Source organism: Cucurbita moschata, unplaced genomic scaffold, assembly GCF_002738365.1.
Source record: "Cucurbita moschata cultivar Rifu unplaced genomic scaffold, Cmos_1.0 Cmo_Scf00024, whole genome shotgun sequence".
NCBI classification, from domain to species: domain Eukaryota; kingdom Viridiplantae; phylum Streptophyta; class Magnoliopsida; order Cucurbitales; family Cucurbitaceae; genus Cucurbita; species Cucurbita moschata.
Genome location: NW_019268540.1, coordinates 1,743,458 through 1,761,063, shown reverse-complemented (window position 1 = coordinate 1,761,063; position 17,606 = coordinate 1,743,458). Strand labels below are relative to the sequence as shown.

General features: G+C 38.1%; 3 protein-coding genes and 2 long non-coding RNA genes across 8 annotated transcripts; 3 read left to right on the top strand and 2 right to left on the bottom strand.

The window, feature by feature from the left end:
* Positions 1-1,474: 1,474 nt before the first annotated feature.
* On the bottom strand, positions 1,475-2,308 carry LOC111461255 (putidaredoxin-like). Its single transcript, XM_023104785.1, has one exon. It carries the CDS (start codon positions 2,229-2,231, stop codon positions 1,743-1,745), a length of 489 nt encoding a protein of 162 aa, XP_022960553.1. The 5' UTR covers positions 2,232-2,308; the 3' UTR covers positions 1,475-1,742.
* Positions 2,309-3,282: 974 nt separating this feature from the next.
* On the top strand, positions 3,283-8,942 carry LOC111460978 (glycine oxidase). The gene is made up of 9 exons (XM_023104384.1): positions 3,283-3,840; positions 3,929-4,078; positions 4,783-4,997; positions 5,110-5,174; positions 6,721-6,883; positions 7,494-7,659; positions 8,105-8,263; positions 8,353-8,441; positions 8,596-8,942. Exons 1-9 carry the CDS (start codon positions 3,459-3,461, stop codon positions 8,686-8,688), a joined length of 1,482 nt encoding a protein of 493 aa, XP_022960152.1. The 5' UTR covers positions 3,283-3,458; the 3' UTR covers positions 8,689-8,942.
* A 346-nt stretch (positions 8,943-9,288) lies between these two features.
* Positions 9,289-15,594, bottom strand: LOC111460977 (linoleate 9S-lipoxygenase 1-like). 3 transcript variants are annotated; one of them, XM_023104381.1, is made up of 9 exons: positions 15,004-15,594; positions 13,673-13,962; positions 13,030-13,252; positions 12,589-12,888; positions 12,339-12,424; positions 12,050-12,139; positions 11,302-11,603; positions 10,248-10,511; positions 9,289-10,178 (listed from the first exon to the last, which is right to left on the bottom strand). In XM_023104381.1, the coding sequence occupies exons 1-9, from the start codon at positions 15,176-15,178 to the stop codon at positions 9,404-9,406; spliced, it is 2,505 nt and encodes an 834-aa protein (XP_022960149.1). In that variant the 5' UTR covers positions 15,179-15,594; the 3' UTR covers positions 9,289-9,403. The 3 variants fall into 3 exon arrangements, with proteins under 3 accessions (XP_022960149.1, XP_022960150.1, XP_022960151.1); XM_023104382.1 differs by having other exon boundaries at positions 12,589-12,885; positions 13,039-13,252; XM_023104383.1 differs by lacking the exon at positions 12,589-12,888 and having other exon boundaries at positions 13,039-13,252.
* LOC111460979 lies at positions 10,373-12,113 on the top strand. Of its 2 annotated transcripts, none has more exons than XR_002713513.1 (3): positions 10,373-10,502; positions 11,288-11,399; positions 11,987-12,113. It is a non-coding gene; the product is annotated as an uncharacterized LOC111460979 (long non-coding RNA). The 2 variants fall into 2 exon arrangements; XR_002713514.1 differs by having other exon boundaries at positions 10,375-10,502; positions 11,285-11,399.
* On the top strand, positions 15,176-17,476 carry LOC111460980. Its single transcript, XR_002713515.1, has 2 exons — positions 15,176-15,265; positions 17,233-17,476. It is a non-coding gene; the product is annotated as an uncharacterized LOC111460980 (long non-coding RNA).
* Positions 17,477-17,606: the final 130 nt, after the last annotated feature.

Sequence of the window (17,606 nt, the reverse complement as noted above, 5' to 3'; positions counted from 1 at the left end):
CGCCGTGGTTTAGTTTTCTGAAGTAAAACATAAGATAAGTAATCTGGTGGTTCTGCTTGGATGGAAAAACCGTCACGATAAATTGACTTCTCTTCGTTGTAGCGACATGTCAATTTATCGTTGATTCAAAAAAATGAACTCAAACCAACCTACGTATACTCTCCGTCCTATACCAAGGCTCGTCGGCATCTAATATGCCATTGACATAAGCAAACATTGATCGTCCAGCTACAGTGTTCCATCAGCCAGTTTAGAAAATATTCTACATAAGAAAAGGTTCCACAGACAGTGACTCGAGACCCATGGCTTTAAGCTATGAAAAGGAGACCTATATATATCTGATGAAATGTAATATTAAACTCAATGATACAAGGAAATATAAAAGATCTGATAGAGGAAGGCTTTTATAAGAGGTTGTTTAAGTGTATAAACATCCAGAAAACATATTTCTTATTAGAAATAACTACAAGAATTAGCCACATCACAGCATATGACTTAGCAAAGGCAACTCGCCTCTTAGGGAAATGAGGCACACCTAAGGCCTAGACAAGCCTCTTAAATGCCAATCGCTCCAATCCATCCATGTAAGATTCAACAAGTTGATCTTTAACATAAATTTTGCACATAGCCTACAATCTCCTTCTCTATACTTGATCAGTTAGTGTAAGATCCCATGTCAATTAGAGAGGAGAACGAGTGTCAGCAAGAACGCTGACCCTGAAAGGGGTGAATTGTGAGATCTCACATCGATTGAAGAGGGGAACGAATGCCAGCAATGATGTTGGGCCTCGAAGGGAGTGGATTATGAGATCACACGTCGGTTGGAGAAGGGAACAAAGCATTCTTTATAAAGGTGTGGAAACCTCACAAACTTTGAGGGAAAACTCGAAAGAAAAAGACCAAAGAGGACGATATCTACTAGTGGTGGGCTTGGGCTGTTACAGTTAGTGACCATACATACATCCAAGAGTTAGGTAAACCTTAACCGAGACGATTGAGAGAAAAAAAAAAACAAGATTTTTGTTCTTATCTCCTTAAGTTGTTTAGGTATACATAATACCTCCATTTATTTTCTACCTTCAACAATATCTCCTCCAATTTTTATGAAGAGAAAGAACCTAAATACCAACGTGCCCACGAGAAGTCTCACAAGACTTCTCTTAGGGGTGAACATGGAGAAATTTCCCAAATAACTCAGGCAGTACTAGTGCACAAAGACAAACAAGTAACGTTTTAATTTCTTTAATAGACTGATCTCAAAGAACAACCATCTCACTCTATCTCATTGTTTGGAACAATGCCTTTAAAGAAATCACGGTTGATAAACATCACGGTTCATGACTAACCCCTAGATCAGTGACATGCCCATAGTGGTTCTACCTGGAGGGGCTCTACCTGGAACAACAAAGCAGTGACAAAATCCTATGGAACCCAAAAATTTTCATATTCTAAGTTCCTAACAATTGCTTGTAAATCTCTTAATACATTCTCAGAATGTTTAGATTCACTTTAACAAAGAGGTACAGAAAATTCGAAATAAAAAAATATCCCATTAAGCAATTTGACACAGAACAACTAGAATATAGAAGCATCAAAACGACGCAATTAGGGGATAATCTTTCGCAAAGAGAACAAGTTGTCCACCAAATGCACCAATTGAAGGTACAAATTATTAAATAACCAAACAGCCAAAAAAAATCCGAAGAACAACGATTCAGTGATGCAAAAACGAGTAAATTTTTTTAAGGAATCTCCCAAGGTTTGGGCTCGGGGACAGCAACAACCATACCTTGAAGGTCGGGGGTGAGAATAACCTGGCAGCCCAGCCTCGAGTGCTTGTTCAAAGCCCTAACCCTAGAATTTCTCTTCAGCACATACTCCTCATCGTAGGACCGCGGCGGCAGCTTCTCGAGCCACTCCTGAGCAATACTGACCTCGCATTCGGCCGAACACGCGCTGATGTCTTCCAATCGATGGGATTCGGGGTCAATCAGACCCCGATTAGCGAGCGCCTTCAGAAGAGTCTGGCCGGTCAATCCGACAATCTCCTTCTTCGTGCCCTCCGGATCAATCGCGAACAGTTTGACGATGCGATCTGACACCTTTTTGGACGAGGACGATGGGGTTTCCGACGAGGCGACGGCCGACGCTGAGCCTCTTGTGAAAATGGAGTAGCTAATCGCCGGCAGACGGTGGATTTGGCGGAACCTGTGGAGGTTCGCGACTGCCATTGTTGGGTAATTTGATGAGCTGACGCCGATGAATGAAAGACACTATTATAAAGCTTTCCAGCAATGGATTTCAAGTCTCGCGCTGAATTTGTTGGGGGTAATTCGGGTACATAAAAAGAGTTGGGCTATTATTACTTATTTGGCAGTTTTTTTCTTTTTCTTTTTCTTTTTTTTTTTCTTTTTACTTTCCAAAAAAATCACTAAAAATGTATTTACAGAGAAATAGTGGAACTAGCAAAAGTGAAAGATCTCCTAACCTAATTCGAACCGAGGCGGACCTGACCGCCTCGTCTCTCTCTGTGATGTTTGACATTGGTTGGGGAAGAGAACAAACCACCATTTATAAGGGTGTGGAAATCCTCCCCTAGTAGACGCGTTTTAAAGCCTCGAGGGAAGTCCGAAAGGAAAAGTCTAAAAATGACAATATCTGCTAACGGTGGATCTGAGTCGTTAAAAAATGGTATCAGAGCCAGACACCAGATGATGTGTCAGCCTTCTCGTTGTTCTCCGAAGGGAGGCAAACACGAGGCGGTGTGCCAGTAAGGACGCTTGGTCCAAAGGGGGTGCATTTGGGGGCGGTCCCACATCGATTGGAGGGAGGAGAACAAACCACCATTTATAAAAGGTGTGGAAACCCTCCCCTAGTAGACACGTTTTAAAGCCCAAATAGGACAATATCTACTAGCGGTGGATTTGGGTCATTACACTCTCCCTAGTCACAATTTCGCCCCTCTACTACTTGTCGAGCTGCTTCTCCCCCGTGGTTGTGAGAGTCAGAGCTACCATAGCTTATGACTAGGGCCATGAGAGGCCCGACAGAGAGAAAAGTAAGGATAACGAGCAACGGGGCTATTGCTCAATAAATCGGGCGGAGTACTCACCGAAAGGGGAACACACTCAACGAGTACGAGAAATTAGGTCACTCGAAAATGTTAACTTGTGGAAGCCACGAAAATATCAAAAAAAAAAATTCCGTTTTTTCCGTTTTTTCGGTTTGTTTTTTTAAAATTCACTGCCAAAAGGTTTTTTTTTTTTTTTTTTTTTTTTTTTTTTGTTTTTTTTTTTTATTTTTAATCTCCTTAGAAAAACGATGAATGAGCTCGAGGATCCCGAAGCACATCCATGGCGGATATAAATTGTAATCAATCAAAGAAGGCGATGGATCCTTGACCCAATCCAGTAAATTTTCGAACGGCGAAGTTCAGTATTGCTTCATAGATTAACCAAATGAGTTCTTCTTCTTATTCACTGCGTTCATGCCCAAGCTCAAGTCTCTCTATCAGGACCGGGAAAGCTTCGTGTTCTAGCAGACATCTCTGCAAGCTAGGATTCAGTCCGAAATGGGCGTCGATTAATCCTAAACAATGGAGAAAATCGGCCAATAGCTCTAGTCATGATTATAGGTACGGGCCGGTGAGCTTTTGTGCTTTGAAAGATGTGAAATCTTCGTCTTCAACCTCTCGTAATGGCAATACTTTTGAGTTTGATGTTGTGATCATTGGAGCGGGAATTATCGGGTTGACTATTGCCCGGCAGTTTCTTATGGAGTCGGATTTGTCCGTCGCCGTCGTCGATAAGGCCGTCCCTTGCTCTGGAGCTACTGGTGCAGGTGAGAATGTTCAGAATGAACTGTTAATGGTGTGAATTGTTTGATTGTGGACCTGTTCTTAGGATCGTAATGTATCTATCGGTTCCAGGGCAGGGCTATTTATGGATGGGGCACAAATCACCTGACAGTGACATTTGGGAACTTGCTTTGAGAAGTCACAGGCTGTGGGAGAGTCTGGCTGAGTCCCTGCGTGATCAAGGCTTGAATCCATCGGAAGAATTGGGTTGGAAAAAGACAGGTAAGAGAAACAATGATGGCATCGCAACTCGAGAGCATGACACATGCATAGGGTAGTAGTCGCATTTATTTTCCTAGATTTAGGCTAGAATAGGATGTTTTTAACTTAATCGTTCGTTTATTTTATTTAGTCCTTTGTTGTGTCGTCTTAAAGATGTTTTCGAACACGCAAGTCCATGACTGTGCTTTAAGATGAAAGTTATGTTTTATGACATTCAATGTTCATAATATGCATACAGCAGCGACTTTAAATTGACCTTAGATTAAGTAGAAAAATTTAGGGTCGTTACATAAGAGAAACGATGAAACCAATTTTTTGCATCGATCACTCATAGTAATTCTGGCTTCCATATCATTTGCATTCTTCATTTGCTGCCACACAGGATCATACATTAGGTAGTTGCTATTCTTTTGAGAAGCAACAACCATTAGCTTACTTGCAAGTTGCATATATAGATATGTTGTCTGAAAACAATGCTGGGGAACAACTAGTAAATTAAGTATGTTCCTTAAAGAATTCATGAAATCAGGTCAGTAAATGATCTAATACAATTTCATGGAGTACATTTGTGGCCAAGAACTGCATTCAAGACAGGATTTGAACGTTTTTTATGCATTTTCTCTGAAAATTATGCAGTCTTACATGAATTGTGTGACTGATGAGCGAGTTGTATCTACTTCTTATGGTTATTATTTGTGTTTTAGGGAGCTTGTTAATTGGTAAAACACCTGAAGAGCTTGACATGTTAAAGAGGAAGGTAAAGCAACTTTCTGGGGCCGGACTAGAAGTTGAGTACTTATCTGTTGCTGATTTGCTTTCCATGGAACCAGCTTTGCTGATCGGAAACAGCTGCGGGGCTGCCTTTCTCCCCAATGACTGCCAATTGGATGCTCATTGTACTGCAGCATTTATCGAAAAGGTTTTGACTGAAAATATTAATTCTCCTTCTACCTATTCAATTACATTTGCTACAATGTGTTAATATCAAGCTAGCACGTCGCATGTTACTGATAGATATCATAAACGTGTAGGCCAACAGAAATTTTGAAGGAAGATATGCAGAATTTTTTCATGATCCAGTTACAGGCTTATTAAGGTTTGTTTTTCTTAGCCTACACATCGAGGTTAACAGCAATACCAACAAAAATTTGCTGTTCTGATAGATTTCTAGTTAGTTGATGTTTGAATATGCATATCATAAATAACCTTTTCTTTAACTAATTGATAAACAGAATCAAATACGTTCTTGAAATTCATTAACTTTGAAGGGTCCTGTAGATACAGCATCTATCAAAAAAAATCTTTCTACAGCTAACCCTCGGAGTCTGTAATGCTACAAGATATCTGAAATAAGAACAAGGCCATGACCATTAGCCTGGTTTGATTTGACACAAAATAACTTCGAGAAAATAGTAAAAGAGAGCGGAGAGATAAAATTTGAGCAGGGTTAAAAAAATATTTAATAAGATATGTGCAATAGAACATCAGATGAAAAAAGTTCAGTATCGAGCTCTCTTTTTAAAAGTGTAAATAAGATAATTGGTCCTTTTTTTTTTTCCTTCTTTTGCTCTCTCTGTTTGTGTGTTACTGATAAGCAGAAGATTAGTATGGTTTCAACTACGATTATGGGTGGTAAAGGAAGAAAAGGTTATGCTTATGGTTATGGATTTTAGGTTTTGGAGCTTATTTGGTGAAATTTTTGCTACGTCCTTAAACTTGAAGGAGGATTTGATCCGGTTTACAAGGGTTAATTAATCAAAAGTTTGATATGTGATTTCTTTTTTAATATTCAAGAAGTCTTAGAACCGCTGACAAAATTCTCATTTATTATGTCTAAAATGAATTTATGGAAAGTTGTCGGATTGTGACTGGTGAGGAAACAATAGTGAAAAAACTAAAAAAAATAATTATAATAAAAAAAAAATCAAGTCAAGGACATGAAAAATTCAAGAATTAAGCAAAAGCCATCTTGAAAATTCAACATAAGGATATGGGTAGGCTCTTTGAGATGTTGTATTGAAGGAGATGAAAAGCTTATTGTCTATGAATACATAGCAAACAAACGAAGTTTCTTATTAATTTTCATAGAGGAAGGGCATTTGCAGAGAGAAGAAGACGAAATGTTTTCCAGTAAGAGTTTTTTTCTTTTTGAAAGGCAAAAGTTATCAATGAAACTTTAACGGTTTCCTTCCAAAAATTAACAATAAAGGTTTTTTTGGATCTTTTTGAAAGGTCAAAAGAGTGTTTTAAAAACTTTTTCAAGTCTAGGTGTATTTTTTTAAACGAGATCCATAGTTCAGGGACATTTTCTGTAATTTAGCCCAAAAGTAAAATGGAAGCATGCCAGTCACTGATCAAAACTAGTTGCTTAACAGTGTGATCAGCACCTCTCAATAATGTTTTATAAAATAAAGTATAGCCTATCTTATGTGTTATCTTCTTAACAGTCCGCGGCAAAGAGTGAAACAGTCAACAGTACTCTGGTTTCTCATTAAAAGAAAGTCAAAATTGCCAAAAATTCTGAACTAATTCATGTATCTAGTATTCAATTTACATCAATTGACCAATATGTCTTTTAACATGAATCCCTATAAGCATTATAGTAATAAGATGATAAGAACTTCACTTTTGTACACCCTCAGATCTGGTAGCAATGGAAAGATAGAAGCTGTTCAGACGGCCAAGACTACGTTGTACAGTAAGAAGGCCATTGTTTTAGCAGCTGGTTGTTGGAGTGGGACTTTGCTGCGTGATTTACTCAGGGAAGAAAAAACTGTTTTGGATGTTCCCATAATGCCAAGAAAGGTGTGGATCTATGAACACACTGACTTTTCTTTGAGATTTTTCATGTCTTATACTGATCCGCTCTATTTTTGGTCAGTTATTGACATTATTATTTACTCTTTAGATATGAGGAGTCAGTTGATTGAACCCAAAGTGTTCACTTTTAAACAGAATGTGGGGACTAGGCTTTTTGCAATCGTTTAGTTAAAAGAATTTCTCCAATTTTACTAGCATTATAGTTGCTGGGTTTTGATTAATCAGGGGTAGCCTCATTTGTCTTCCAAGTTATGAACATGCTAGGAATACACAATATCTGCAAGGCCAGGTGTTGAAAGAAGCAAGCATTATTTTCCTCCCTGATTCCTGAGAAATGATCTTCTTGGTTACATCTTTGATTAGTTCCTTTTCTTGCTATTTTCTTACTGTACGTAGTTGCTTTAGCTGAGAATTAGTATCATGTTAGCTTGATATATATTTATCTTTTCTATGATAGCTAGGTTCTCGTTCTCCTCATGTAAGTTAATTACAATAACCTGGAACTTGAAATGATCAATTATCGAGATTGTTTTCTCTGAAATATTTTCCATCTCCTCAAAAGGTTGATTAGGACCAAACCTCTCTTTCATTGCAGGGTCACTTGCTTGTCATCGAGAATTTTAATTCCTTTCATGTTAATCATGGTTTGATGGAGGTGGGCTATGTTAACCACCAAGCTTTAACTTCGGCTAAAGATCTTGAACATACCTCATCCATTTCAATGACTGCCACTATGGATGTTCAAGGCAATCTAGTACTTGGTAAAATATGAAACTTTGTGACCACTGTTTTAAAGTACTTAAGTTTGTTTTTCATAGCTGTCATAAACCTTTTTTTTTTATGCATCTATGCATATATTTATTCTAATGTGTTTTAATCGTGCTGCTCCATGTAAGCTTATAGACTTGCATGGTTCCATACCTTATTGTATCTTGCTTGGAATGTGATGAATAAACATTAGAATCCTGAAAACATGTGAAGAATTGGTCGTCTCTGGTGTACGTGCGCCGCGCCCCCTCATTCATCATTATAGTTAGTGCTCTTTGATATCTAACGGGAAGAGCTCTTTTGTAACTCCCTTGAATTAGGGACATCTTTTGAAAATTTCATTCAATCTAAGATATTGTTTCTTTTATATTAAAAAAATTATATATATATTGCCAGAAATTTGAAACCTTTCATTGGAAATTGGTCATCTAATTTCAGGGAGCAGCCGTGAGTTTGCTGGTTTCAACACTGATATTAATGAATCCATAATTGCTCGTATATGGGAGAGAGCTTCAGAATTCTTTCCCACGATGAAAGAAATCTCTTTTTCAGAGATCAAAAGCAGCAGTAAAGTGAGAATAGGTCTACGACCATACAGTGAGTATCATGTCACTTTCAATAGTTTCGACTGTTGAATTTTCAGGGTTTGTGTTATCTTATTTTCCCGTATGAGTTTATATCCACAGTGCTTGATGGAAAGCCAGTGATTGGGCCTGTTCCTGGTTTGTCAAATGTGTTCCTTGCATCTGGCCATGAAGGTGGTGGACTTTCAATGGTGACTCTCTCTCTCTCCCCCCAATTAAAAACTACTGATACTCCAAAACCACCCTTCTAATAGAGATAATCATGGTTCCATTGAACTAGTGACAATCCTAACTCGTTTTTTTCCCGTTGATTCGATTATTTGACTTATTTTTGTTTACATTCAGGCACTAGGGACTGCAGAAATGATTGTTAACATGGTGCTGGGAATTCCTGGGAAAGTTGATCCCGCTCCTTTTTCATTACAAGGACGATGCTAATAAATGCTTACACCTTATGATTTAATAACGGTATTCTTGATGGCTCCGATCTCATGTAAACCTGCCCCTTTTCCCCTTTCAAAGAGCCAACTTGTAGTTGAAGGTCAACAATATCGTAGCAACTCAGCAGTCCATGTATTTAATGTTCTGTACCTTGACTTTCAGTATCTGTAGCTCATTTGTTCTGAGAAATTTTTCCTGAAGTGGTGTGCCTTAATGCATAAACATTTCTTAATCTTTTTGGTTTATAGTATTGCTAACTGTTTCTGATTTGATAACAAACACATTACATGGTTGGGATAGGAAAAAGAAAATACCTATTGGCTGCAGTTTATAAACCTATCTGTAAGACTTATGGGGCATTTGAGGCGACTTTTGAAAAATTACTTTGGAGTAAAAACTCTTCTTTTGCAGGCATTCTTGGAGGGAGCACTCTGAGTGATTCTCCTAAAAGCTTCTTGTAAAAGTGAGTGTTTCCTCGAAGATAACTTTTTAAAGTCACTTGGGTTATCCAACCAAACATTGAAAACTTTTAAGAGTAGTTTTATTTGTCCCAAACTCATCGTTGGTTGATTTATTTTTTAAGGGTCTGCAATAACATAGAGTAATTAGGTAGCAGACTTTTCATATTAAGATAGGTAGATGATTAAAGAATGCTCTTGCCCATATTTTTTTTGTTGAACATTTTTAGTGTAAGTAATTTCATGAATCTGCATCACATAGATATGCTGTTTGGAATCCCTTTGCCTGTAATCCCTCCTTTTGGATTAACATTTGATGTATCAGGGAACAGAAGTTCGTATGGGATCTTGGCGGGACCGCTTCTGTTCTTGCGGTTAGGATCTTTGTTTCTCTCTGCTATTCGCTTCTCTATATTTTTAAGTTCTATGCTGAACACACTGAAGCTATGCCGGACCCTTGCATTATCTGTCCAGCTGTGTGATGACATCCTTCCCAGGTACAGTTCATCCTTTGCGTGATGTGAAAGGACCTCCGTCAATGCAGCGGTAAGCGCAGTTTCAAACTTTCCAGGTAACATCTCGAGATAGTATTTGTCTGGATCACTCAAGAATTCAGCATATTCAGCTGTTCCTTCACTGGGAATGAACTTGTGACACAGTGTGGGACGATTAAGAGGGTAACTGGCGTATGCATATTGCCCTGAATTCACTGCAGCATGGAGTCCAGTTGCTGTCCATATGAGAGTTGTCAAAGCCTCTACCAAGTCTGATAGTGTGGTCAGTTCATACCACCCCGACTCGTTGAACTTGTGGCCGTGACCGACATTTCTGATCTCGGACCACCAAGCTTGGAGTTCTTCATCAGAATGTACAGAGTCATCATCTCTATAGAAGATTGAACAGAAACTCTTGACCCATGTCTTGATTGCAGTCCATATCTCAAGGCCATCTTCTGCATATGGATAGTCAGGGAAGATGAGCTGAACTCCGGACAGGTTTCCTGGATCTGGATCCCTTATAGCCATATTTCTAAGAAACCAAAGCAATGTTGGCACACGTCTATTATCATAAAAGGAAAAGCAACGTAATTGTTGTTACCTTTTCAGCAGGTCCGCTGGGAGGCCATGTTCGTTGAATCGCCACTCTTTGTAAAGCTCAGAAGATAATTCCATGGAGAATTGACCAGAAAACAATATCTTCTCAAAGATTCCATCAGGTTTCAACAGGAAGCTTCTAAATAGTGAGTTGATGTGCATGGTGTCTTTGAAATGAGGATTCAGCAATTTGTAGACTGGATGCATAACACTCAACTGTCTGCGAGTGGCAATGATGAACGGCTCGACAACTGCATGGGTATGTAACCTAAACATTTACATAACATTGCATGTTATGCCATTTTACTTTGACAGCATGAACTGTGTAGGATTAACTGGACAAATATTTGGTCTACAAAGATCTCAAAACGATTTTTTTTTGGCTTAAAATGAATAGATAAGGAGTTGTAGAGAACTTGAATAGAAAATGTTTTTTTTTCATTGTTGTAGAGAGATAAGGAGTTGACATTCTAGGTTGATTGAATTAGAGTTTGAATTGGGTTAAAAATAGAGGAAATCAGGTAGGTCTTGCTAAGTACCTTAAAAAAATTTAATTCCCAGTACCTATACTCTATTCACGTGAATTTCCACACCCTTATAAGGAATACTTCGTTCCCTTTTGGGGCAAGCATCCTTGTTGGCACACTGTTTGGTGTCTACCTCTGATACCATTTGTAACAACTCAAGCTCACTGCTAGTAGATATTGTCTTTTTTGGGCTCTCTTTCAAGCTTCCCCTCAAAGTTTATAAAACGTGTCTACTAGGGAGAGGTTTCCACACTTTTATAAAGAATGATTCATTCTCCTCTCCAACTGATGTTAGATCTCACATGTCAACTATGGTTTTAGATTTAAAAAGCTTTAGTTTATGATATTTAACCAGATTATAAGCTATAAAGAAAATTTCGAAACTATTAAGTCCTGATTCAAAGCCAAACTTGAATAGAGACTAAGCTAATAATTTGTGGGTATTTCCACAACCCATCAAAGAAAAAGATATTATCTTGTTATATTTGATACCAAACTCTTGAATCTATGAAAGTAGGTGAGGGGTCTCACCAATGGCTGACGAGTTGATGGTAGACGGAGTCGTTGGCAGCGACGTGAGCTTTGGCAAGCTGCCACAGGGCAGCCTCCAAGCCCTCAGGTGCTGGCAGGTAAACCCAACTTATCTCTCCTCCTTCAGCTTCAGAGTATGGTAAACAAAGTTCAATGGCCAAAGGCTTTAGTGTAGAATCAGTCCTTAAGAAGAGTAGGGTTCGAGATGCATAGGCAAACACATTGCTACTGTTTATTCTATTCAGAAATGGCATTAGATAGTCATGATGATCCAACATGAATATCCTTCTGTCCTCTATTGCCTATAACATTTCAGAACACTAAAATATTTCAATATTCACAACATAAGTATCCTTTTAAGCAGTTTTTAATGTTTTGGTGCAACTTTTTAATATTTTGTGCAGTTAGAAAGTACGAGAACTAAAATAGAACGGAACCCAAAACTTCATTTCTACGAACTTTTGAAATATCCATTTTTCTGTATCGAATGTTGAAAACAAATCGTCATTCTAAGTCCTTATTTTGCTGTCGTCTCGTCTTTTGTTATCCTCCTACCTTGATTTTGCGTAGTACAAACTCTTTTTGTTGTCGATTTCTATACTAAAACTTGACATCATATCAGTATAATCTTGCCTTTTGTATGAACAATTTAAACCTTCTAGTCGATTTAGTCGATGATTTACAGGTTTAGAGAGGAGCAACATAAAGGAAGAGATGATATATATATGTATATATATACATATATTACCTGTTGAAGGGGAAGACCATCGAGGTTGTGTTCAATATCAGAAGCTTTTATTGTACTAACCACTTTGGCTTTGCTTTCTGGTGGAAATTTCTGTCCAAGTAAGTGAATAGATTTTGGTCTTAAGCTTTTGAAACTTTATATTTAATAGATTTATAAAGTAAAAATATAAATAAATATCACAATAATTTATTAAACAAATTTTAAAAATGAGCGATTATTAAAAAAAAAAAATTACACTAAATTTGTAACATAATCTTAAAATATATTAGTGTAAGCATAATTGACATACGTGTAAGCATGTGATTCGCACAGGATTAGTTCCGGCGAGCATTTGTCGTGCAAATTCATCATCATCCATCCATGCACGTTCATTTTCTGAATTTAAAAAAATAAAAAATAAATAAATAATACATTTTTACATTATATCATTGGTAAAATAAATAGCTTTTTATTTCTCATTTTCTTAGAAATATTTTTAAGCCCATAAACAAATTTCTAAATTACGTATAAAATATAAATAAATAAGAAAAAAAAATTACCTTTAAGAAGGTGAGGATGTGGATAGATGAAGTCATCTTTTTGGGAAAGAATTTGTGGGAAAAGATTTTGTGGGATAAATTTTTGGAGTTTGAGGGTGGTCCATTGGTCTAATTGGGCCATGTTTTTGGGCTTTTGGGCCCAAAAGAAACGGCCCAATTCAACAAAAGAGTTGAAATGATTGATGGTGTAGTGTTGGGCCTTTAGGGTTGGAATGAGGAACTGAAGAGCAGCTTCCACTGAGCTTGAAACTATTCCTTTCACCTTGCTTTGCCTCATCCTCTCATCAGGAGGTACATCTTATCATGCACCAAACAAACAAAAGTGCTTTTAAATGAAGCGTTTTTCGCTTATCGACGTTCGTACTCATTTGTTAATACTATTTCGTGCCTCCGATTAGGTAAAACGGGTATGAAACGACGAAGAATGTGAAAGAGAAGAATTTTGTGTACCACTGTTAGGATGTTGAACTGTTCTTCCTCTACGAGGATATGGATGAGAGGACGACAATTCACCCAATTCAGATCTTGAAAGCTTGTCGTAGTAATCGTACTCGTAAATTCTCTCCCATTCCTTGTTTTCTCTTTTCCCGTCTCCTCTTAGCTTTATTAGCTCTTCTTTTCTTAGCTCCACGAGGGGCCTCGGCGTTTGGCTTGGAATATAACTCTAATCAAAACACTAAGTAAGTTATAATCAAGTTATTGTAGTTTGAATTACGATTATTTGCATTATTTGACGGAGTATTAGAATGACGATGAAGAAAGTGATTAGCGGGAAAAAGATACAGTGACACAGTATCATCTTCATTAATCACACTATGTCAAATCAGCTTAGACAAATCACGTCTGTTGGATGATGGAAGTCCCACATCGGCTAATTTAGGAAATGATCATGGGTGTATAAGTGAGGAATACTAACTCCATTGGTCCGAGGCCTTTTGGGGAAGCCCAAAGCAAAGCCATGAGAGGTTATGCTCAAAGTGGACAATATCATACCATTGTGGAGAGTTGTGTTCGTCTAACAGTGTCGTGATTTAAAGTTTAAGGATATAACCGATCAAGACTAAAACTAGTAAAGAAAACTCACAGTGTTCGAGAAGAAAACACGAGGAGTGTTTGCGACGTTGAATGGATAGACCCAAGAGTTGCAATCAAAGTGGATTATTTTGGGATGAAGTTTGGGAATTTGGAGAAAAGCTGATTTAAGGTAAAATTTGTGCTTATGTTCATTTGTGATCACAAAAGCTGCTGGATTTCCAAACCCTTTCTCAACCTTCAGCTTCACTTTATAGTTGCTGATTCTTGACCCATCACTCTTTTTCTTGCTTCTCCATTCTTTTAACTTCGCCGTTTTACTCGTCTTTCCGTTTCCCGTACCTGTTAAACGAGGAAGAATCGTAATCAAAATATAATATCGTAAACACATTATATAACAATCTAAACCCGCCCGCTACTAGATATTGTCCACTTTACTCCGTTACGTATTGTTATTAGTCTCACGTTTTTTAAAATGCGTCTACTATGATGAGGTTTCCACGCTCTTATAAGGAATGTTTTGTTTCCCTCCCTAACCATGCGATCTCATAATGAGCCAAATGTCACGGTCATGCTAGTACAAGGCATGTTACCCATGGCCCCATGCCCATGACAAACCCAACCTTTTATATCTTTTCATATTCTAGTGTTTTACTCTTGTATTTATAAGAAGTATGACGTTTCAAAAATATCATGTCTAGGCTTGCCTCTCATACATGAAATCCAGAATGTACTATCGGGGGATACGACTAGTTGTCAATTTCTCCCTACCCAAAGTTATATACTGTGAGCCGTTGTTATTCCTCTCTTGTTTGCTTATATAACGTCTCTTTCAAAAATCTCTCTCTGTCCTCGTTTTCTAAAACCTTCTCTTAAAACCGAGGCCAAAGGCTCGAGCATACGTCGCTTGGCCGTAGGCGACGCAAGAACGAATTGGCTTAGCTCACTTGTCGTTGGAAAGTGAGTGTCGCACAATCGCAAGTCCGCTGCTATCAAAAGTGCGATTGTGACACCAAACACCGATAACGTTGGCCCTCAAGAGAGTGGATTGTGAGATCCCAAGGCTGTTACACGTTCTTTGTTTAGTCGATGATTGGAGAAGAGATTTTTCCAAATTTTGTGTGTAATAAATTCTTAATTTACTCGAAAACATTTTAAAATTTTCAAAGATGCATGGAGGAGGAGATTGGAAGAACAAAATACAACTTTTGTGTTTGATAGATTCGTATATCGGTATGATCAAAGTCAAGATGCTATGATTATGGTGTAGAAATTATGGCGAAGGATATTCAAAATTTTTGACAAATTGATCGAATAACAGCTTTGATGTATTTGTTTGATTTTGGAATGAATTGAGTAAGAAGTGGAGAAAAGAAGGCTCACTTGGATCCAGTTCGGTTCCACTATAAATCTGAATAGAAGCCGATTTTCCAGGTCCAGATTTCTCAAAATCATGAACAATCACCACCACTCCCACGATCGATTCTTCAACAACATTCCTTTGCTTGTTTCTACCAACGACAATGCTCTGGTTTCCGTGGCGGCGATTCATCGCCATTAATGTTCAGTGCAGAGCACACAAGGTGTTTGTGGAAATGCCTCTCTGAGAATCAATCGCCGAAATACAAGAAAAAAGAAAGAAAAGGTCAGGTGTTCCGCTATCTTTTTTGATCTGATGTAATGATTCTGATTTCTTTGAACTAAATAACTCGATCGTTGCTTGCTTGCGGATTCTTTTCTTCTGTTTTCGGCAATGGATCTGATCCTTTCCTTTACGTCTCTTTCGCGTTCGTTTTGCACAGCACTCTATGCTCTGTTTCGAATGAATTTTTCAGGCTGTTTCTTTTCCATTGTAGAGATCGATGGAAACATGATCATCATTTCACTTTATTTGTTTCAATTTCTAGGGCGTACTTTCAATTGTTCTTCATTTTCCCTTCAAATCCAAATTTTCATTCGAAATGGTTTGTTCTCATTGAATGATTTTCTTCTTCTTTCTTTGTGTTTTTCTTAGTGATCTTAATGGATGAAGAAATTGCATGGAAAAATGAAAATCGAAAAGCAAGTTCAGCTTCTTGACTGGATCGTTCTATCGATCCAGCCAAAATTTTACTCAAAACCTTGCGAAATCTAATTCGCCAACATCACTCGTCTGAGTTTCTTGATTCTGGATCCTCAGGCCCTTTAATTGCTGGTACATTGCCAAATTTCACTGGTTCTGCTGCTTTCTGTCCCTATTTTGAAAGAAAAGCGTTTCGATTTTTCTTCGATTTGTTATTTGTTTTTGGTTTGATTTGTGAGGAGAAGAAAGCAAACGCACTCTGTCCTAGAACTGATATTCATCAACTCAATGTTTTGTGGCAATTGCTAAGTGATTCCGACCGTTGGATGATGAAAGTCCCACATCGGCTAATTTAGGGAATGATCATGGGTTTATATAATCAAAGAATATACTCTCCATTGGTATGAGGCCTTTCGGGGAAGCCCAAAGCAAAGCCATGAGAGCGTATGCTCAAATTGGACAATATCATACCATTGCGGAGAGTCGTGGTTCATCTAACAGGGTATAAACTTAGCGTGCCAATAGATTGGTAAATCCTCAAATGTCGAACAAAGGACTCCAAAAGAAAAGGAGTCGAGCCTCCTCGAAGGCAGTAAAAAATGAGTAAGACTACAAAGGAGTCGAGCCTCGATTAAGGGGAGACGTACTTTGTTCGAGGGGAGGTGTTGGATGATGAAAGTCCCACATCGACTAATTTAGAGAATGATCATGGAGTTTATAAACAAAAAATACTCTCTCCATTGGGATGTAGCCCTTTGGGGAAGCCCAAAGCAAAGTTTGTATGCTCAAAGTTGACAATATCATACCATTGTGGAGAGTCGTGTTCATCTTACATGGTATCAGAGCCATGCCCTAAACTTAGTCGTGCCAATAGATGGGTAAATCCTCAAATGTCGAAGAAAGGACTCCAAAAGAAAAGGAGTCGAGCCTCCTCGAAGGCAGTAAAAAATGCCTAAGACTACAAAGGAGTCTAGCCTCGATTAAGGGGAGGCGTACTTTGTTCGAGGAGAAGTGTTAGATGATGAAAATCCCACGTCGACTAATTTAGGGAATGATCATGGGTTTATAAACAAATAATACTCTCTCCATTGGGATGAGGCCTTTTGGAGAAGCCCAAAGCAAAGTCACGAGAGCGTATACTCAAAGTGGACAATATCATACCATGGTAGAGAGTCGTGTTCATCTAACAATTCCGACTAATCCTTGTTGTTGTACGGTCATTACAGGCACATGGTTGGATTAAATCTAAATTCCTTGGATTCTTTTTGTTTTCTTTCAGTTTTCGACTCTGAATCTGGTGTAATATCAAGTGTTCTTCCATTTGAAACTGCTTTCTTGAGAGTGGAATTTGTATTTAAACAAAGAGATCCAGTGGTGCCCTGGCTCTTATCTATCTAACCATCTTGCTACTATTTGTTTGGTTGATGGATTATATACCCAGATTCTTGTGCTACCCATTCTCATTCTGTCTGCCATTCACTGCACAGCTATTGGCATGCCATTATACTAATCTTTTCTTTACAAGTGGAGCTTGACAAAACATTTTTCAGACATAAAAGCTACCTATCACGAGGGTGAGCAGCTGAATCAACTACCAATAGCCAATCACAAGCTGCTGAGGATGTGTTGCTTCTCCATTCAAAATCCATATGCTTTTCGACAGGATAGAGGTGTTGGGGAAGTTGATTACAAAGAGGAAGAGGAGAATAGCTCATTTTTCTCCTTTGTATCATTTCTTTGTATATGACTCTGATATTTAATAGCGTTTCAATTCATTTTTAGTGCTTTTCTTGATTTGAATCTAGTACACACGTTCATGTTTGTTTGAATTATGTTATGAAATTTTCAGGTGATTGAAATCATCATAACACACCGACGATGACGATGGGTAAGTGAAGATCAATTGTCGATCTCTTTACAAAAG

Excerpts from the sequence above, each read along its gene's own strand:
- LOC111461255 (XM_023104785.1), bottom strand. The coding sequence starts at position 2,231 with ATGGCAGTCGCGAACCTCCACAGGTTCCGCCAAATCCACCGTCTGCCG.
- LOC111460978 (XM_023104384.1), top strand. The coding sequence starts at position 3,459 with ATGAGTTCTTCTTCTTATTCACTGCGTTCATGCCCAAGCTCAAGTCTC. Across the intron at positions 6,884-7,493 it reads TTCCCATAATGCCAAGAAAG|GGTCACTTGCTTGTCATCGA; the intron begins GTGTGGATCTAT and ends CTTTCATTGCAG. Across the intron at positions 8,442-8,595 it reads AAGGTGGTGGACTTTCAATG|GCACTAGGGACTGCAGAAAT; the intron begins GTGACTCTCTCT and ends GTTTACATTCAG.
- LOC111460977 (XM_023104381.1), bottom strand. The coding sequence starts at position 15,178 with ATGGCGATGAATCGCCGCCACGGAAACCAGAGCATTGTCGTTGGTAGA. Across the intron at positions 13,963-15,003 it reads TGGAACCGAACTGGATCCAA|GTACGGGAAACGGAAAGACG; the intron begins GTGAGCCTTCTT and ends CTCGTTTAACAG. Across the intron at positions 10,512-11,301 it reads CATCAACTCGTCAGCCATTG|GTTACATACCCATGCAGTTG; the intron begins GTGAGACCCCTC and ends GTAAATGTTTAG.